The sequence below is a fragment of the Simochromis diagramma genome, unplaced genomic scaffold (genome assembly GCF_900408965.1).
Source record: "Simochromis diagramma unplaced genomic scaffold, fSimDia1.1 OVJJ01000603.1, whole genome shotgun sequence".
NCBI classification, from domain to species: Eukaryota; Metazoa; Chordata; class Actinopteri; order Cichliformes; family Cichlidae; genus Simochromis; species Simochromis diagramma.
This window is the reverse complement of record NW_024387414.1, coordinates 8,677,667-8,694,735: the sequence shown is the minus strand read 5'-3', so window position 1 is coordinate 8,694,735 and position 17,069 is coordinate 8,677,667. Positions and strand designations below refer to the sequence as shown.

The 17,069-nt window shown below is 40.7% G+C and overlaps 1 protein-coding gene across 1 annotated transcript in view; it reads left to right on the top strand.

Annotated features, from left to right (window-relative positions):
- tox3 (TOX high mobility group box family member 3) overlaps positions 1-16,570 on the top strand; it is a 37,585-nt gene extending 21,015 nt beyond the window's left edge. Inside the window, exons 2-7 of the mRNA XM_040011631.1 lie at positions 538-603; positions 7,012-7,263; positions 13,520-13,783; positions 13,898-14,128; positions 14,244-14,324; positions 14,555-16,570. Coding sequence (XP_039867565.1) covers positions 538-603; positions 7,012-7,263; positions 13,520-13,783; positions 13,898-14,128; positions 14,244-14,324; positions 14,555-15,412 — 1,752 coding nt within the window. The 3' untranslated portion in view covers positions 15,413-16,570. The remainder of the gene's footprint in view (positions 1-537; positions 604-7,011; positions 7,264-13,519; positions 13,784-13,897; positions 14,129-14,243; positions 14,325-14,554) is intronic.
- Positions 16,571-17,069: the final 499 nt, after the last annotated feature.

Genomic DNA, 17,069 nt, shown 5'->3' with positions numbered 1-17,069 from the left:
ATTAATATGTAAATGCTGAAGTAGAAACATATTTTTGTAACGGATCAGGGGGAAATTAGTTTCTTCATGAACATGGACTTAGTCAAATGTTCCCGTTGACCTAAAATGTACAGCAGCCATAATAAAAACACCCTCTACCTCCTTATTTCCCCCCAGTATCACTCCTCTCCCATAGGTTATTTTAAGTTAATAACCTGCCACTGCATCTTGATACTTGGCTTTGTGATGCAAACATATCCTTAATTGCTATCCCATAAGAGCTGAATAGCTGGACCAGATTCTCATTACCCTGGTTTGAATTGGCCAGGGCCTCTCAAATGCCTCTCATCATGTCACAATAATGGCAGAGTGGCAGAATGTGCTTATGCATGTAGAGACAGGGGTTAACCCAGTGTGCAAATATTCAGAGCCATGTATGACAATCTGTTTGAGTGACAGGTGTTGGTTATGAGAGGGAAGTGAGTTGATTTACACTGGATGTTATCTGGACACCACTCGGCTGATTGTGTTTTTTTTTCTCTTTGTTTTCATTTCCAGTTCCAGAATAATAACAACTACATGAACATGGCTGAGGCGAACGGTGCCCTGCTCGCTGCTGGGGATGTAAGTATACTCTGTTTTCCATGAATGTAAACAAATTTGGGTGTGAAAATTAGTCTTTGTTTGTCTTTTTTTTTTTTTTTTTAAACATGACTAAATAAAATGATAATTTAGACCTTTTTATACATGTTATGGAATAAAGCAGTCTCTGCTTTTGGCGTTTGAATAATTTTTTGAAAATAATGGGATACGGTAGAAGTGCCATGAATAACTGTCAGAATAAGCTTCATATCTGATAGGAAATATTCCTGGAAATGAATGACTATTTTGCCATCTCAATCAGGAAATAAATTTTTACCATCCAAATTGTTCCTCCTCTCCTTAAAACCTCTTCAGGCTTGGTTGTAACTTGTGAGAGCGGACGCTAATGTGATGTGACTGCTTCAACTATGCTTTGTAAGCTGAAGTGATATCTCAGAAAGCTGAGGATAAAAACACCTGTTTTCCTTCTCTTTTCAAAGATGTAATAAAGAAGCATAAACAAACTCCATAGCTGTGTCACTCTTTGAGCTGTGCTATCTCCTGGCACTTACAGAAAGTGAAATGTCACCAGCAATCTTTGGCTGAGGAGCTGCTGCAAAAACTGTGTACTATACTGTTGCATTGAAAAGAATAAGGGAGCAGTTGTTCTTCTGGAGGTATATAACAGACTCTGTGAGCCATAGCAGTCCTAACAGTGTGCTAAATTTATCCATTTTATTCCCCCTCCACCCACTCGGCTGCCCTGTCATTAGAGACAAGTGCACCAAAAATACCCATCATCCTCTGTGGTTCAAACTGTCTAATCTCATCCAGTTTAGCAGGGGAGATTGATCTGGCTTCAAAACCCAAAGCAAAGCATCATTACATAGTAGCTCCAAAATACTGAAATAGATGTCATTGTTAACCGTATTGTTTTCATTCATGTCAGTTGGGCAGCAGGGATGCAACTGTGACATTCAAACTCGGGCAGCTACACAGAAGTGTCTGGAGCGCATGACCTCATGTTCATAAAGTGGCTGCTTCACAAAGCCGCAGAGTATTATGGAAGAAGTCTAATTTTCCCCCACATTTACGCTGAGTGGGTGCATCCTCTGTATCCACGGGCTGCTGAGGCCCACTGCAGCAGGGACCATGCCGACACAGGCTGCTTGGAGAGCGTTCAGCCCCCAGCTGTGAGGGCCCACTGTGGCAGTAAGTGAAAGCGGGGGGAATGGGCTGGGGGTGCACTCCTTAATAAAAACAGCCCAGCTCATTTGCATTTTATCAAAAGGAACAACTGTTTCCAGTGTTAGGGCACAGATGGTATTGTGCTTTGAAGGAAAGAAAGAGCAAGAAGAAGCCTTAAGCATAGGGTTTTCTTGTCAAGATTTGGAGTGTCCAAAGTATTGTTTGTTGCAATCTGAGCTAAAGTGAGATTAAAGTGATTTCCACTTTGAGTTGCGAGGTTTCACACCATATGTACAATAGCACTGGTTAAATGTACCGATTGTGTCTGGTTTGTGTTGTGGCTACAGGAGAAGAAAGGAAGTCTCCTTTATGAAGGCTCCATGATAAACATGGCAAAGTTAAATTTATGCCCCCACGTTTGGTTAGTTATTGTTTTCAAATCGAGCCATAGGGATACTTTGCCTACTCTTTCATGTGTAAGAATAAGCATGGGTTATTCCTTGCTTCAAAGTTACTACATATACAGATGTTTTGCTTTACCACAAATGACTTAAAGCAAAAAATGCAAACCTGTTTACATCCAGCTACTCTTTATTTACACAGTGGATACTGTATATTTAAAACTGCACACAGTGTGTGAGATTGCTTCTGCTTCAGAGCGACAGACTCTCATTGCTGTTTGGATGGCTGTTGTATCATTTACCTTATGCACTTAGAGAATGAGATAAGATGACCTTGGTGTGCCTGGTAAAGCATACATCCTAGGAGAGAAAGGTTGACTGCTTTCCTAAGTGAAAAGGATACTGTACACTGAGATTGTGTTCCACTCAGATGTATCACTTTACTTTCCCAATCAAATTAGCATCATGTAATGAACTATAAATATGTAGAAATGGACTACAAATGATCCAAATTTGAAATAGTGCCGATTAGGGGTGCCATGGTTGATGTTGTCATTTGAGTAGCTGCACTCTGCCTGTCTAGATATTTGAAACTGGATCCTCAGTCCAGCCTCTATTGATTCTGAGGCCTATTATATGCAGTAATTGCATGCTGCTGCCTTTAACAACTCTTGGTTATTACATCTGTGAATTGCATTACTACATTTATTGAACGACTGGAAATATTGCCTGAAAAGCTTTTTCTTCCTCTTGTTCTGATATTGAAAGAGCTCCAAGGCACCGCGGGGATAATCCACTGGAAGGGAAAATTCAGTGATTCCCATCCCAGTCACATCCCTTTTATATTTCTGTAGTTCATACATTCTCTATAAACCAATGTTATACTGTTTATGACAACATTTTGTGTTTGCACTAAAGTCTTGTGCTTTCATTCTTTTCCACTGCATGCTAGCAACAGGACTCTTGGGGATAACTTGTCCTTGAGCACCATAATAAGGTTGACATTTTTGGCTTTCAGTGACATCTTGAAAATGAAAAGGAAAGCATGGGCTGCCAAGAGATTTGGTACATATATTTATTGTGAAACTAAGGGGACTGATGCTGAAACATTCAGTTCCACATATTTCAGAAAAGATGTTCAAGCAGGTTCTGCCTAAACTATGGAATATCTTTACTAGACAAAGTAATTTAGACAAAAATAGACTAACTATAAAAAAACACATGCGAAGAGAATAAAGTCATAGTTCCTAGATATGCACAACTTTCTAGTATCATTCTACTTTTTGCTCTGCTCAGAGCTCCTCTTGTAGCAACATAAGCTAAACATTTTTGTTAAAGTGAAGTGCAACGAAATGAAACATAATTCAAGTTAACAAACTGAAGTTACATTTGTCATTTCTCTTAACTTTTTGAAGTTTATCTATGAAACAAGTTTATCTATGGCACCATTTTTACTTGTGTTTTTACTATGACACAAGTAAAAATGGCAAAAGGGATATTTAAATTATTTGCATTGTCAGTGCAAGCATTTAGGATGCTATTCAACAAGACTTTGAGTTAAGCTTGACATTTTTGTAAATTTTCCTGTGATTGATTGATTATCTAAAATCACATAGATCCTACACTGAAAATTGACCCAGCACAATATAACAACTGTTGAGAATTTCTCTTGGTACAATTTGGGCTGATCCACCTCCAATGGGTTCTAAGAACTGGGGGATTTCCCACACACCTGCTTAGGATGCTCATGCTGGGTACATCAGGCCTCTCTGTTACAAGCCCTTGTCTGTCCTCAGACCACTGAACCATGTGTCTGCCAATGGAAACACACACACACACACACACACAATCCTTCTCTCTTTCTGTCTGTTGTGTTCTGCTTTGCCCACCCCTTAACATGTACATGCCTGCACTTCCCAAGCCAGCATCTGGCTTGGCACTTGGCTCTGTTGAGCCTTTCAGAACAATTTAAATGGATAATCAGGCTGGTGATGCGAAGAAAGTGGATTGTGCATCTCTTAATCTCCGATCAGAGCCCCCTAAGCTGCTCCTGGTGAAGAATTAAACTGGCTTTATGTGAAATGACACCAGACAGTGTGCAACACTGTAACACTCTGTGGGATCCAGTAAAATCTGGCACCTCTTCCCTAGGGAGAGGGCCTTTTCTACACAGACAGCTGACATCTTCCATAACCTCCCCCCTATATGAGGCAAAAACTCCATGTCTCCATTATCAGTGCCCCTGGTGTTGATGTTAATTTGTATCATCATTAACAGAGTGAGGCAAAGCATACAGGCGCAGACTGTGATACTGATCTTGCTCCATCTTCCCACATCCACTGTGATTTTTGCTTTCGCTCTCCTCCACTTCCATGCTGTTTAGCAGATACTAAACACCAGCATTCCTCTCCACCAAGTACATGTCTGTGTTTCACTTAAAGGTCACAGTCATGCTTGTACTGCTCCCTTACAAAAGTGTAGCTGACCTCAGCCAACCTTCCTCTTTGACATTTGTCTCAAATCTCTAGGTTGGCTTTGTAATTCAGGCCACAATGCACCAGAATATAGGAGCCAGTGCCCTATATAGTTCTGCCCTGATTTACCTTACACAGTGTAACGCCACAGGAAACCTACTTAGATCAGCAAATAGTATTCATAGTCGAGTAGAGCAAAAAAATGCTAGTGATGTTTTTCTTTTTTCCCCCCTCAAAAACATCCCCGCAGGGCTTACGTGGATGAATGTGGCCATAGAATCACAGCCTAAGCAGTGTATCTGGCTGTAGTGGACAAGACAGGATGAAACTCTCCTGTTAGAGAGATTATGATAGAGTGCCAATGTCTTCAGATTGTTGCATGATGTGATCCAGATGAGACTGGGGCGATATATCTGAAGGCTGGTATGGGGATTGACCCTGCTCCACGGGGGAAGTTGAAAAAGTTGAATGACGGCTGTGATGATAGACGATCTCTGATCTTTTCCATGTGCTACTGGAACATTTTGTCCATGACTCATGACAGTTTTGTTTTATTAACCTTATAAACGTACACTGGGTTTTCATTCACATGCTGCTGAACAGGCATTATTGTGAACTAACTTTCAGTGGTTTTTGAGTGGACTGGAGCATAATATGACAGCAGTGGACTGTTAGTAAATGTTCCTAAGGTGCTTGTGATTTATTTCACACTTTGAGAGCCAGAGGCCTGGAATATGACCTTAGCTCCTTCCGAAAGGAGAACTGATTCTCTAGCTATGAAACAAGCACTGAAAAGTGAAGCAGTGGTAGGGAGCAGGAAGAGAGAAAGAAAATGGGAGAATAAAAACTCTATTAGCTTCTCCCGCCACTGGAATTCATCAGTGCTTGTCAAGACAGCTGCCCTGAGTAGGCAATGAATTAGTTTCAAGTGTCTGTGTGCTAAAGCAAGCAAGGGGAACATTAATACTCCCTAATCAAGGTCTGTGTTGGCATATTCCCTCCCTTGTCTCTATTCTGTTATTCTATCCCCTACCTACCAGAGGCAGAGCAGAGGAAGACAGGGTTGTTAATATCAGGTTTATAGGTGTTTTAGATAACACATCTTCACCTCTGCTGAGGTTAAGGTCCCCATTCCTGTTTTTACACCATGCCAGAACTACAGGGTGTTGAATGATGCTTTACATGTGAGTAAGTGGTAAGAGTAAGGGAAAAACGGGACCCTTTTCAAAGGAGCTTATCTCAAAAAGCAATGCATGAACATCTCTAGGACTCTCAATCCCTCTGAGAATTACAGGCAGGTGTGTGAAAAGGTGAATCGGCATGGGGGAAACTCATCTGTGGCTGTTCGAATTGGCATAAGTGCCTGCTTCCTTCTGTTTCTTTGCCAATTATTTTCATGCCATGATTGTCTGAGAAATTTCAGGAACTAGATGAGGATTTGGGAGGAGGCTTAACAAGCAACCGCTGCTATAAAAGTGACGCAGGGCCAAGAAAGTGGTGTTTGTGATCAACCTCAAGCAGATTCTTGATGCAGAACTACCGGTAGCTTCTCTTTGTCCACATACCCAAAGTCTAACATTTCCAAGAATTCTTGGAGTTTAACATGAGTTTTGTTTTACTCAGTGTGAGCATTTTAAACCATGTTACTTTCAGTAAGTGAACTGTGCTTTAAAGAGGTTGTTGGTTACTTGGAAGCACAGCAAGCCTAGCACCTAAGATAGCAGGCCCTGCATTTATGTGAACCTGCAGTGTGGTCATTGTGAGGGTATGAATATTTTGGCTTTGCAGAGGGTAGCTTAATGCAATGCATAGATGAAAACAAGACCCAAGTAGGTGAACAGTTCCATCTCCAAGAAGGCACATAAGCAAATTAAGTGTGACCAAAAGCTTTAATTCGAAAGGCAGAAGGATTAGGCTGTTTGATGAGCAGATTTAAGGGTGCAGGCAAGGGGAACAAAAAGAAACACTTCTGGCCAAGCGTTATAATCTTTGAAAATGTTCTTTAAACCCATCTCCCTGTGACGTGTATTTTCACTGCACTTCAACCCAACATCCCCAAGATTAAGGGCTTTTATCATGTATCCTCTCTCTCCCATGATTGCTGCTTGATATTTTTGCTTTTGACGTCTTTCTCCACACTCGCCTTCTTCCTTCTTTTTTCTTAAAGTGGACTTTAATAGGTTTAGGAAATGTTACATCTTAGTGCACTTACAGAAAAGTGTGTTACCACTCCACTAAAACACTCCATCTCTTAAACAAAGTCATCTGATTTAATCCCTGAAGGTTTCCTTCCAGCCTGTTAGATAAGGCCCACCTCAACAAATGCTTCCTGCCTCTTTTGTGTTGGTGGGTTTCATAATTTTCTTCTTTGTTCCTCTTTCTTGCAGACTTTTCATACACCCAGCTTGGGAGATGAGGAGTTTGAGATTCCTCCCATTACACCTCCACCTGAGACGGAGTCCGGTCTGGGTCTGTCAGAAGTGGACTCGCCATTCCCAGCAATGCCTGAGCCCCCAGCTCCACACAGGGGTCCCTTAATCCCCCAGTTTCCCCCACAGAGTCTGGATCTGCCCTCGATTACCATCTCACGCAACATGATGGACCAAGAAGGGGTGTCTGTCAACAACGGCCAGTCTGTGGTGAGCACTGCCATCTCACAACTAAGTGAAGAAAAAAAAAACCATTATCTTGCTCTCATTTATCTAGAATAAGAAATCTTGCACCAGTGCTTCTCCAGCAAGTGTCCTACTCTCCAGATTTATTTTTTGATGATGTATCCAAACTGAAAGACTTTAAGACAGAATTTGGAGAGCTGCACTAATCCACCTTTATAAGAAGGCCCTTTTACTGAACCATACTGTAATGTCACCTTCAGAGTTTTGCATGCCTCCTATTGTCGGTGCATCTGGCACAGCATCTGGCCTTGTTTACAACACAGGAGGTATATGATCACATTGAGTAAATGTCATGATATTATGTTACTTACTGTGAGCATTTTTTATCTGTTAAAAAAAAACCCAACAAAAAAACAAAACAGGAATGTGAATGATCCCTCTCTATATGAGGTGAACAGATGTGAATAGATCACAGGTGTTAGAGTACAATGCTCATTCATCCCCAGGAGGACGGTGAAAATGGGACCCAAACGTGCCACAGTTTCACATGCTCATATTTAATTCATGTTACCTCCTGAAACCTTTTTTTCCTGCTGTAAATGCTGATCTGCGCTTCAGCAACGTGTCACATGAGGTCTTCAGTAACGACACATGCTATTTTTAGAGTTTAGGACTGGGGAGAATTATCCCACTAGTAAAATGTTGACACGTATAATTTTAATTGGTTAATATTATTGCACTTGATTAAACATAGAACTGTAGAGTGAAATAATCACTTTCTTTATGTTGATACTGTTGTGTGCTACAGATTGTGAGATCGTTGTCTGAGGCTGGACAGGCATTTTCAAATGCCACAATCATGGAAGCACTGAGGAGGAAAAATGGAAATGTCACTGGCTGCCTAGTTGTCTTACAGAGCCATTACAAAAATGGAAGATTCATTTAGGAGGGAAGAATTGAAAGGACAAAGGCATCAGCAAAAAGATGATGGTATTGATGGTGCATTTGCTTTGTGAGTCACAAATCAGATTGCATTGAGATGAGGCGCCATTATTATTATTATTAGAAGTGTGTGTGAATAAATGTAATGTGTTTTAGACCCTCTGTCCCCATTTCTCCCTAACACATTTGTTGAATCACAGTGATATTAGGTATATTTATTTACATTCCATATGGGAAAGGACTGTAACATTTTTACAGCTCTTTTTCCTGCTCCCATGCTTCTGGCATGTGAAATAATTGCAGCTTTTAAAATATCTCGGCTGCATACAGTAAGTGAGCCCCTGAAGGCTTTTTGCCTAAAGAATTTTCATTTCATGGTCAGTTAAGCTTTCTGCATCTGGAAGAAACGGAACCTTGACACAATTACATTCCTGACTGTTCTCATGACTTGCTGGAGGATTAGATTTGATTCTCAAACATTATTCCTCTTTAACACCATTTGCATGGCTCATGTCTCTGATTGTGCAGAGACTCTATTAAAAACTGAGGGGAGAATGTGGGTTTTTACTCTTTGCCTCGTGGCATTGTCGTCGGCACACTACTCACTCGTTATCAGTCATCGCACATTGTACCGCAGGAAGACTTGTGGTGGCCCCTCATTTTTCCTGTAAATGGGATTGATCCCCAAAAGTCTTGTGACAATGCCTTTAGAAATTCTATTCATCTGTGGTTTTATCTTTGCTTTGAGAAGAGAATGCAACTAAATGAGATAAGTAACAGCACTGTTTTCACTGTATTCCATATATAGAGACAATGATTTACGAAGGCCCTAACAGGGGTATTTTGTCATTTTGTCAGCACACTGATAAAGGAATGACAACCTTATATACATGATTACATTCTGTGTTATTTGTTATGGCTTCAGGGGCAAACAAATAAACCGTGCACTATTGCAATTACATTTTTCATCAAGCCACCATGCTCATATTTCCCAAACTCTTGTCTTGGTTTCCTTCCTCTGTGCTAGCTTACTCATGTAGAATACTTAGCCTGTGTGAAAGCCTGTCTCTTATCAGAACTTAATGAGAAACCCAACCAGCAAATATACCTGGGCTATTTTCAAAAAGCTTCTTCCATGTCATTGCATTGCCAAGTGTTCTGCTAATTCCTTTCCCCTTAATGTTCAGCGTATGTCTTGCAAATTGGCCACAGATGCTGGGCTTCTACAAAGAGAAATACATTTTCTCAGCTGCAATGTGCCTGGCAAGCCCTGAATCTGAAGTCATTATTTATTTAATCTGCTCTCCTAACAAGCTTCTGACTCTCATTTTTGTCTCCCAGCATGTGTCCTCCTGATTTGTGATTGAGTCTCAATAGTGCCAAATAGTACTGGAGTTAGAGCTGCCAGTATTGCTTTATTCACAATTTCTTCTCGATTTTCTCCCTGCTGCACAGCAAGGGTCTCTGGGTTCTATTTCAAAAAACACCTGGTGCCTTCACCACATTTGAGGGTTTTCTTGACACGTGTAAGCATGTAGTGAAATGGGCTCTGTGTCCTCTCTGATTGGATTTGATACCTACACTAGTCAACCGGTTGTATTAGATGTTAAAATCAATATTTAGAAGATATGAGCCCTGCTGTCTTATTACATTTACCACTATGTGGTAATGCATTATATATTTTTCATTACCAACTAGCTGTTTCACATGTCATTAGCTTTGCAGCAGCAAAGATATGCTAATAAGCGATGGTAGCGTTTGAACGGCATCCATCATGCAAGATAAAAGTAAGTCTGAAAAAGCCATTTGTAGTTTGCCGTTCACATGATTTGATATGCCACGATACTGTGTAGAGTGTGAGTGAGTATAATACCCACAATTCTGACTGGTCAAAAACCACTATATCCTGAATCAAATGGAAAATGTGAGCAGTGTTGCAGAAAGCATGTTTTTCTACACTGTCCTCTTATCTCCTTTCCAAGCCAAGAAGCACTGACATGAGTTGTACATCAATTTAAGAGATTTTTTTTCTTCTTCTTCTTCTTCTTCTTCTTTTTTCTTTCCTCTCCCGACAGACAGCTATTGTGACATATTGGGTCAGTCAGAAATGAAAGATATTCATGCAGGCATGCAATACTTGTAATGAAGTCTCAGCTTGACCTTCTGCATGATTGATTCTGTAATTTACTTTTCTCAGGCAGCTCACAAACTGAAATGATGTCATGTTGGACAAGTTTTAAATACCCATAATGCACTAGGAGAAATGGTGGAAAGGGGTATGGGTCAGTGGCTGCACCAGACAAAGGGGGGAGGGGACCTGCTGGCCTTGCAGTTTGAGGGGGGAGGAGAGAAGGAGAGAGATTTGTTTTTAAGTGGGGGTTAGAGGTTGGCGAGATGGATGGAGTGAGTTTGCACACCACAGAGAGGGAAAGAGAGCGAAGTGTGTTTGACTGAGACAGGGCAGAGGAAAGAAAAACAATTTATCTTCGTGCTATTATAGCCTTTACCGGCATTCAAAATTCCATTTTTCTCATTTGGCTTAAGCACAGACTTCAGCAGGTTGCAGAAAATGGAAGGGAAAAAAAAAATAAAATGATGTTCCCGTTTAGAAGCCGAGTAAAGGAATATGTGCAGAGCACTGATAAACTATCTTTAATAGGACTGACCTTTCATGCTGGCGAAAGTTACTGGGGGATTCATCCTTATAATTAACATATAGATGATTTTACTCCTCTCCTGCCACGGAACATTTCCAAGAGCTCTGGCATTGATTGAATGGAAATTGAACTTGTTAACATTCTTTTCAGCCTGTTACAGCTTGGTGCCACTGTTCATAAATTCTTCCCAAATTCTAATTTTCAATATCTTTAAGAACAGACTAGAGTCTGTTTTCATTGACATCGGTGTTGAGATTTTTATCACTTGGTGAATGCATAATGTTGTTTTTTCAGCTCCGCTGCTGGTTTTATTGACCTGCGTTTTATTGTGGAAAGGGTTTCATGCATTGTCAAAAAATAAATAAATGAATATACTAAACATTTTTTTACACTCATGTGCTAGCTTTCAGAACACTTTATGCTGCTGCTGTGTTCTGTTAAAGTCGGTGGGTGATAATGTACAAAACAAAACTATCTATTTCTTTCTTTTTTTTTTTTTTTTTTTTTTTTTTTTTTTTTTGCAGCATATTCTAAAAATCATTATTTTGTTGTTAGTCATTTCAGCTTTGCAATTTTAAAGCAACACAACGGGGTATCGCACAAACTGAATTTACATTCAAAAAACCTTTTATTGATTAGAGAGTACATTTCAGCTTGTTAGTGTTTGATGTGCAAACACACAGATAGGAGCACACCTAGAAACGCACAAATCTGATTGAGGAGGGCACATCTGGCCACTGTGTACCCAAGATAAAGAATTATTTGCAGATTTACGATGACTATCAAACTATCTGGTTGGATGTCTGCTGTGACTCCAGACAATGCTGCAATCAAAATGCAAATGAGGAGCCAGAGGGACATAAATAAACCTCCCTAGTATCAGATTCATATTCGCAATCAAGACAACTGTTACTTAAGATGATTTCTTTGACTAACTTATTAGCTGTTATGTTTTTATTCAAATCAGATGTTCTAATGCTGGCATTTCAGTGACGCAACTGCCGTTGCTTTTTTGTAGAGTGAGGTGCTAAATTGCTGGTACTCTGGTTATTGTAGAAATATGTTGTAAAACCAGATATTTAGCAGGGTGTTGAATGTGATATAATGATGTGTCTAAAGGTGATCACTAAAACATTTTTTTTTCTTTGTTTCTTTAATGCACTATATTTAATTTGAAGCCATTTCAAAGGATTCACCACATCCCAAACGGCAAAATGAGCCACTGCTCTAAGTCAAAACTGCACCATAAGGATTGGGCAAAAGTGTTATTATACAGATGGCCACGACTAATGAGCTCAGTGTGTGCATCTTTGATGTTCGTAGCGAGCAAAGAGCAAACGGTGAGCCATCGTGTTCCCAGTAATGAAGATGACAAAAGCACTTGGAACATAATGGGTTGCTGATATGTAAATCACAGTCATTTGGTTGCAGGCTTGTTTATTGCAGCTTTTATTTGTGAGGATTTCCATATTTGAAGAACAATAACAATATGTTTTTAAATTTCTTTCCCCAACTTTTCCTCATCTCTTTGTTGAAACCCGCTCTTTCATGTAAATATAAATCCATTTTCACTTCATAGATTGTATTTATGATAAGCAGTAGACATGGCATATGAGAAAGAAATGGATTGTAGATCCAATATGTTTCTGTCTGGAATGGTGTTACAATATTGTTTTCGAAGACGGGCATTCATAAGGTTCTTTCAATAAAGCCAGGTGCGTGGGTTTATGATGTGTTGATGTTGGGAGAGATTGAGTTTGTGCTGCTGAATACCAGATGGATGTACCCAGGGAGAACAAATCACCTTTTCTGTTGTGTTCACATCCCCTCTCTGTTCCATGTCAGCTCTGTTGGCTGTCTGATCAGTCTTCCCTCTGGAGAGCTGGCAGGCTTCGTAATTTCCTCCTCACCACAATCAATGCAAACACTTCGCCTGTACCTTCTTTAAGACTCTTTCAAGAACTGAATGTTTTACTAGGAAAAGGTGAAAGAGAAAATGTTATTACATTATACCCTGGATGGCAGAATGGATGGGACCTGTCCAAACCTCTTAAGCTTCATTCCTTCAACTGGCTGATTTATGGAGTTGATCTGTACAAGTATTTTTTTTCCCCACTCTTTAACAGTGAAGCATGATCTTTGAAAGGTGCCTACTTCGGAGTTGCATAACCTTAAAGTAGTGCATACAAACTGACACACACACACACATGTAATATTACTGTGGCATTTGAAGTCCACTGTTCCCCTACAGGGACTGGGCAGTCTAAAGCTGTGTCACAGATTTCCATACAATAGAGTTTTGAAATAAATCAACCAAGCTGTGTAGTCATCTATTACTGACGTATAAAGATGGCACCTCGGGTGTTGAGATAATTTATCATGTCTTGTAACAGAGACATTTAAGACCCAGGACATCATGACATGTAATCTGCTACATAACAACCCACAGAATCCAATGACCCCATTTCTGCTGTGGTAAAGGAATACAGGTTCTCAAGCTTTGGGCAGCATGGTGTCACACCGAGCAGCTATTCAAGCTGGATAGCAGAAACAAATTAGGTGCAGCATGAAGTCTGTACAGGGGAAAAAAACAGTCAACAAAAACATGGATTTTTAAAAAGTACAGTTTTATTGAATTATTTTAACCAGTGGTGTTTGCCATTATGTGAATTTCTTTGCAGAACGTTGGCCCGGGTCATCTACGTCAATATCCATCCAACCCAGCCATGGTGATGAAGTCCATCATCAGCATGAACAGCCCCAATGGTATGATGTCACGAAATCAGCTGACCACCATCAACCAATCCCAGCTCAACACACAGCTAACCTTAAACATGGCAGGACCCAACATCACCCACACTTCCCCCTCACCTCCTGCCAGCAAGTCTGCAACACCCTCACCCTCCAGCTCCATCAATGAGGATGAGCAGGATGAAGCCAACAGGGTGAGCAAACTTTTAATGATTTGGATTACTGTATTAAAAGGTAGCAGTAAAAAGTAGACTCTGTTAAAGAGCAATTTTGGTATTGTCCTTATGTTAACCCTGCCATCATTTCAGGTCATTGGGGAGAAACGACCAGCCCCCATTGATCCCACAAAGAAATCTAAGACCCCGAAAAAGAAGAAGAAGAAGGATCCCAATGAGCCCCAGAAGCCGGTGTCAGCTTATGCCCTTTTCTTTAGAGACACTCAGGCTGCTATCAAGGGTCAGAATCCTAATGCCACCTTTGGAGAAGTGTCAAAGATTGTGGCATCTATGTGGGATGGTCTTGGAGAGGAACAGAAGCAGGTACTACAGAGTTTAGCGCCACTCTAAAGTAGTATGCAGTCTACCTTAAATTATTATTATTTGCCATTTTAAAAGCTGTAATTTTCTGTTCACACACATTTTTGTGTCATCACAGGTTTACAAAAGCAAAACAGAAGCTGCCAAGAAAGAATATTTAAAAGCTCTAGCAGCATACCGTGCGAGCCTGGTTTCCAAGGTGAGAAACCATTTCTTCTTTTCACCTTTAAAATGTGTGAATTTATCCGAAAGGTGATGTGAATTATTGAGTTCATTGTGTCATATTATGCACTGTGAAGTTGTAGAGGACTTATAATGACTGAAGTAGTTACTAGATACTATATGCTAGTCATTTAAAGGGAGGTAGTGGGATTTTAAATGGGTGAAATCTGTAATCGTAATAAGTTTTTATGTTTTTCACTTATCCAGGCTGCAGCAGAATCAGCTGAAGCCCAGACAATTCGCTCAGTGCAGCAGACCCTGGCCTCCACAAGCCTGTCCCCTGGCCTGGTGCTGCCGTCACCCCTCAACCAGCACCCCTCCATGCCATCAGCTTCCCAGGCTCTTCAACAAGCCCTGCCACGGGCCATTGCCCCAAAGCCTCTGCAGATGAGACTAGGGGGCAGTCAAATCGTGACCTCTGTTACAGTTTCCCACCAGAACATGTCATCTGGGATGCCTCCGCAGCTGCTCGGCCAGATGGGTGCTGGAGGGTCCATGGTGGCAGGTGCCCAGTCCACAGCAGTCTCTCAGATGAGCCCACCCATGCAACCGGTGCAACAGCATGCAATGCAGCAGCTCCAGCAGCAGCAACAGCAGCAGCAGATGCAGCAGCACCTCCAGCACCATCAGATGCAGCAGCAGCAGATGCATCACCAGCAAATCCAGCAGCAGATGCAGCATCAGCATTTCCAACATCATCTCCAGCAACAGCTGCAGCAGCACCACATGCAGCAGCAACAGCAGCAACAACAGCAGCAGCAGATGCAGCTGCAGCACATGCAGATGCAGCATCAGCTGCATCAGCAGCAGATTCAACAACTCCAGCAGCAGCAGCAACAACAGCAGCAGCAACAACAACAACAGCAACAGCAGCAACATCATCATCATCAGCAGCAGCAGCAGCACCAGGCCCAGTGTTCTCCACCTCAACACTCTCCTGGTACACCCCATTCAGTGGGAGGCTCTGCATCACTTGGCAGCCCGCAGCCAGCCTCACAGCAGCAACCGCATCCTTCCCAAATTCAGGCCCATGCCCAGGTCCTATCCCAGGTCAGCATTTACTGAGCCAAATGGAAGTCCTATCTAAAAGAACAGGAATAGAATAAAAAGCATCAAACATGTTGCTTTTCTAAGTTGCACTTAAGAAGTGTGTGTAAGATTTAGAATGTTATACAAAGAACTTGTCCATTGTTATAGACAGATATGCACATGCGTGTACAGGGGATTAATATGTTAACTGGGTTTTTGTCTATAAAATAGGCTAAGCTATGACGGAAGCCTTTTAGGGCGAGCACCCAGTGATTGTTTATTTGTTTGTGAGGTCTTTCAGTTTTCAATTTGAACTGACTGGACACACAGTATGTTGAAAGAAGCAAATCTTTCACTGTTTTATTTAACAATAAAGCTTTATTTATGAGACCAGAGTTGTCAGTTCAGCGCAGTGTGAGGACGCTCTGAATGCGTTTCATCAAAAGGATTTTTATCAGCTCTTGCCTGGACTGAATGACTCACAGGATCCTTGCTGGAAACCAGTAACCATCCGTCTTTGTTCCCACACTGGCCGGTATATAGCAAACTTTCTTTAGTCCAACCTTTCTCTTTCACCCATCATTCTTGCAGACGTAACTCTACAGATCATCGGATGTTGGAGGCCCAGTGGTGTTGGAACACAAATGTAAAACATTTCACAAATGCAGACAGTGTCTTTTCAAGAATGAGGGCAACTGAAAATAACAGGTCTTGGGATCCAGATTTGTGGATGAACGACTGAACAGACAGAAAGAGAAACTGCCATAAATCATTTATTTCATCCCATCATCACTCTGTAGCTGTAATCTGCTGTACATGTTTCGTAGAGTGGGAAGAGACGAGACCTCCTTTATCCAGTAATTTACCCTCCAGATGATTTGCCGAAAAGTGTGTAACTGGCACCCTCCCAAAAAAAAGTCTTCTTTAATCTATTTGTTTTTACTTCAGATGTTTAACAATTAAATTATGTTTTTATTTTGTGTAAGAAAGGGGATATTTTATGGTAAATACAAATTTCTGGATCAAGGCAGATGGTTTGGGGATTGATGTATTTTTACTCTGCTCCTTGATACTGTCATTGTTTAAAAAAAAAAATGGAAAAAAGAAAACTAGCAGAGCCAGTTTGTTGCACTGCCAAAGCCAACTGAAAAGGCATCGGAGGTATTTTTGCCAGCTGTACAGAAGTCCCGGGGGAAAAAAAGAAACAAGAAAATGTTGTACATTTTTCATATCACCTGTTGTAAAGTTTTAATATGTGAGGCTTTAATTAAAACATTGTTAAACGACCTGTGGATTGCTATATCACATAGTGCATTTCTGCTCTTTTATACTTTTTTATGAGTTACAATAGCAGCAATTAATTTTGTTTGTATTTTGCTTAAAAACCAACTGCATTTGAAAACTGTCCATAGAGTCGATGCATATCCGTATGGAGTTCTGAAAAGGTTGTTTTCTGCTCAAGATAGAAAAAGTAAATTAATGTTGGAGTTTTTGCTCAGCCATGAAGACGAATCCAGAGACATTCCACCACTAATATGATAGTAGCCATAATTTTGTATGAAGTATTATATATTTCTTTGTGTCTCTGTTGAAAATTAAACTCTCAATCACAAATATTTATTTGAAGGAACTGTTTTCTTTCAAAATTTATATTAATCATAATTTCTATTCGTAACTTCTTCATTTCCTTGTT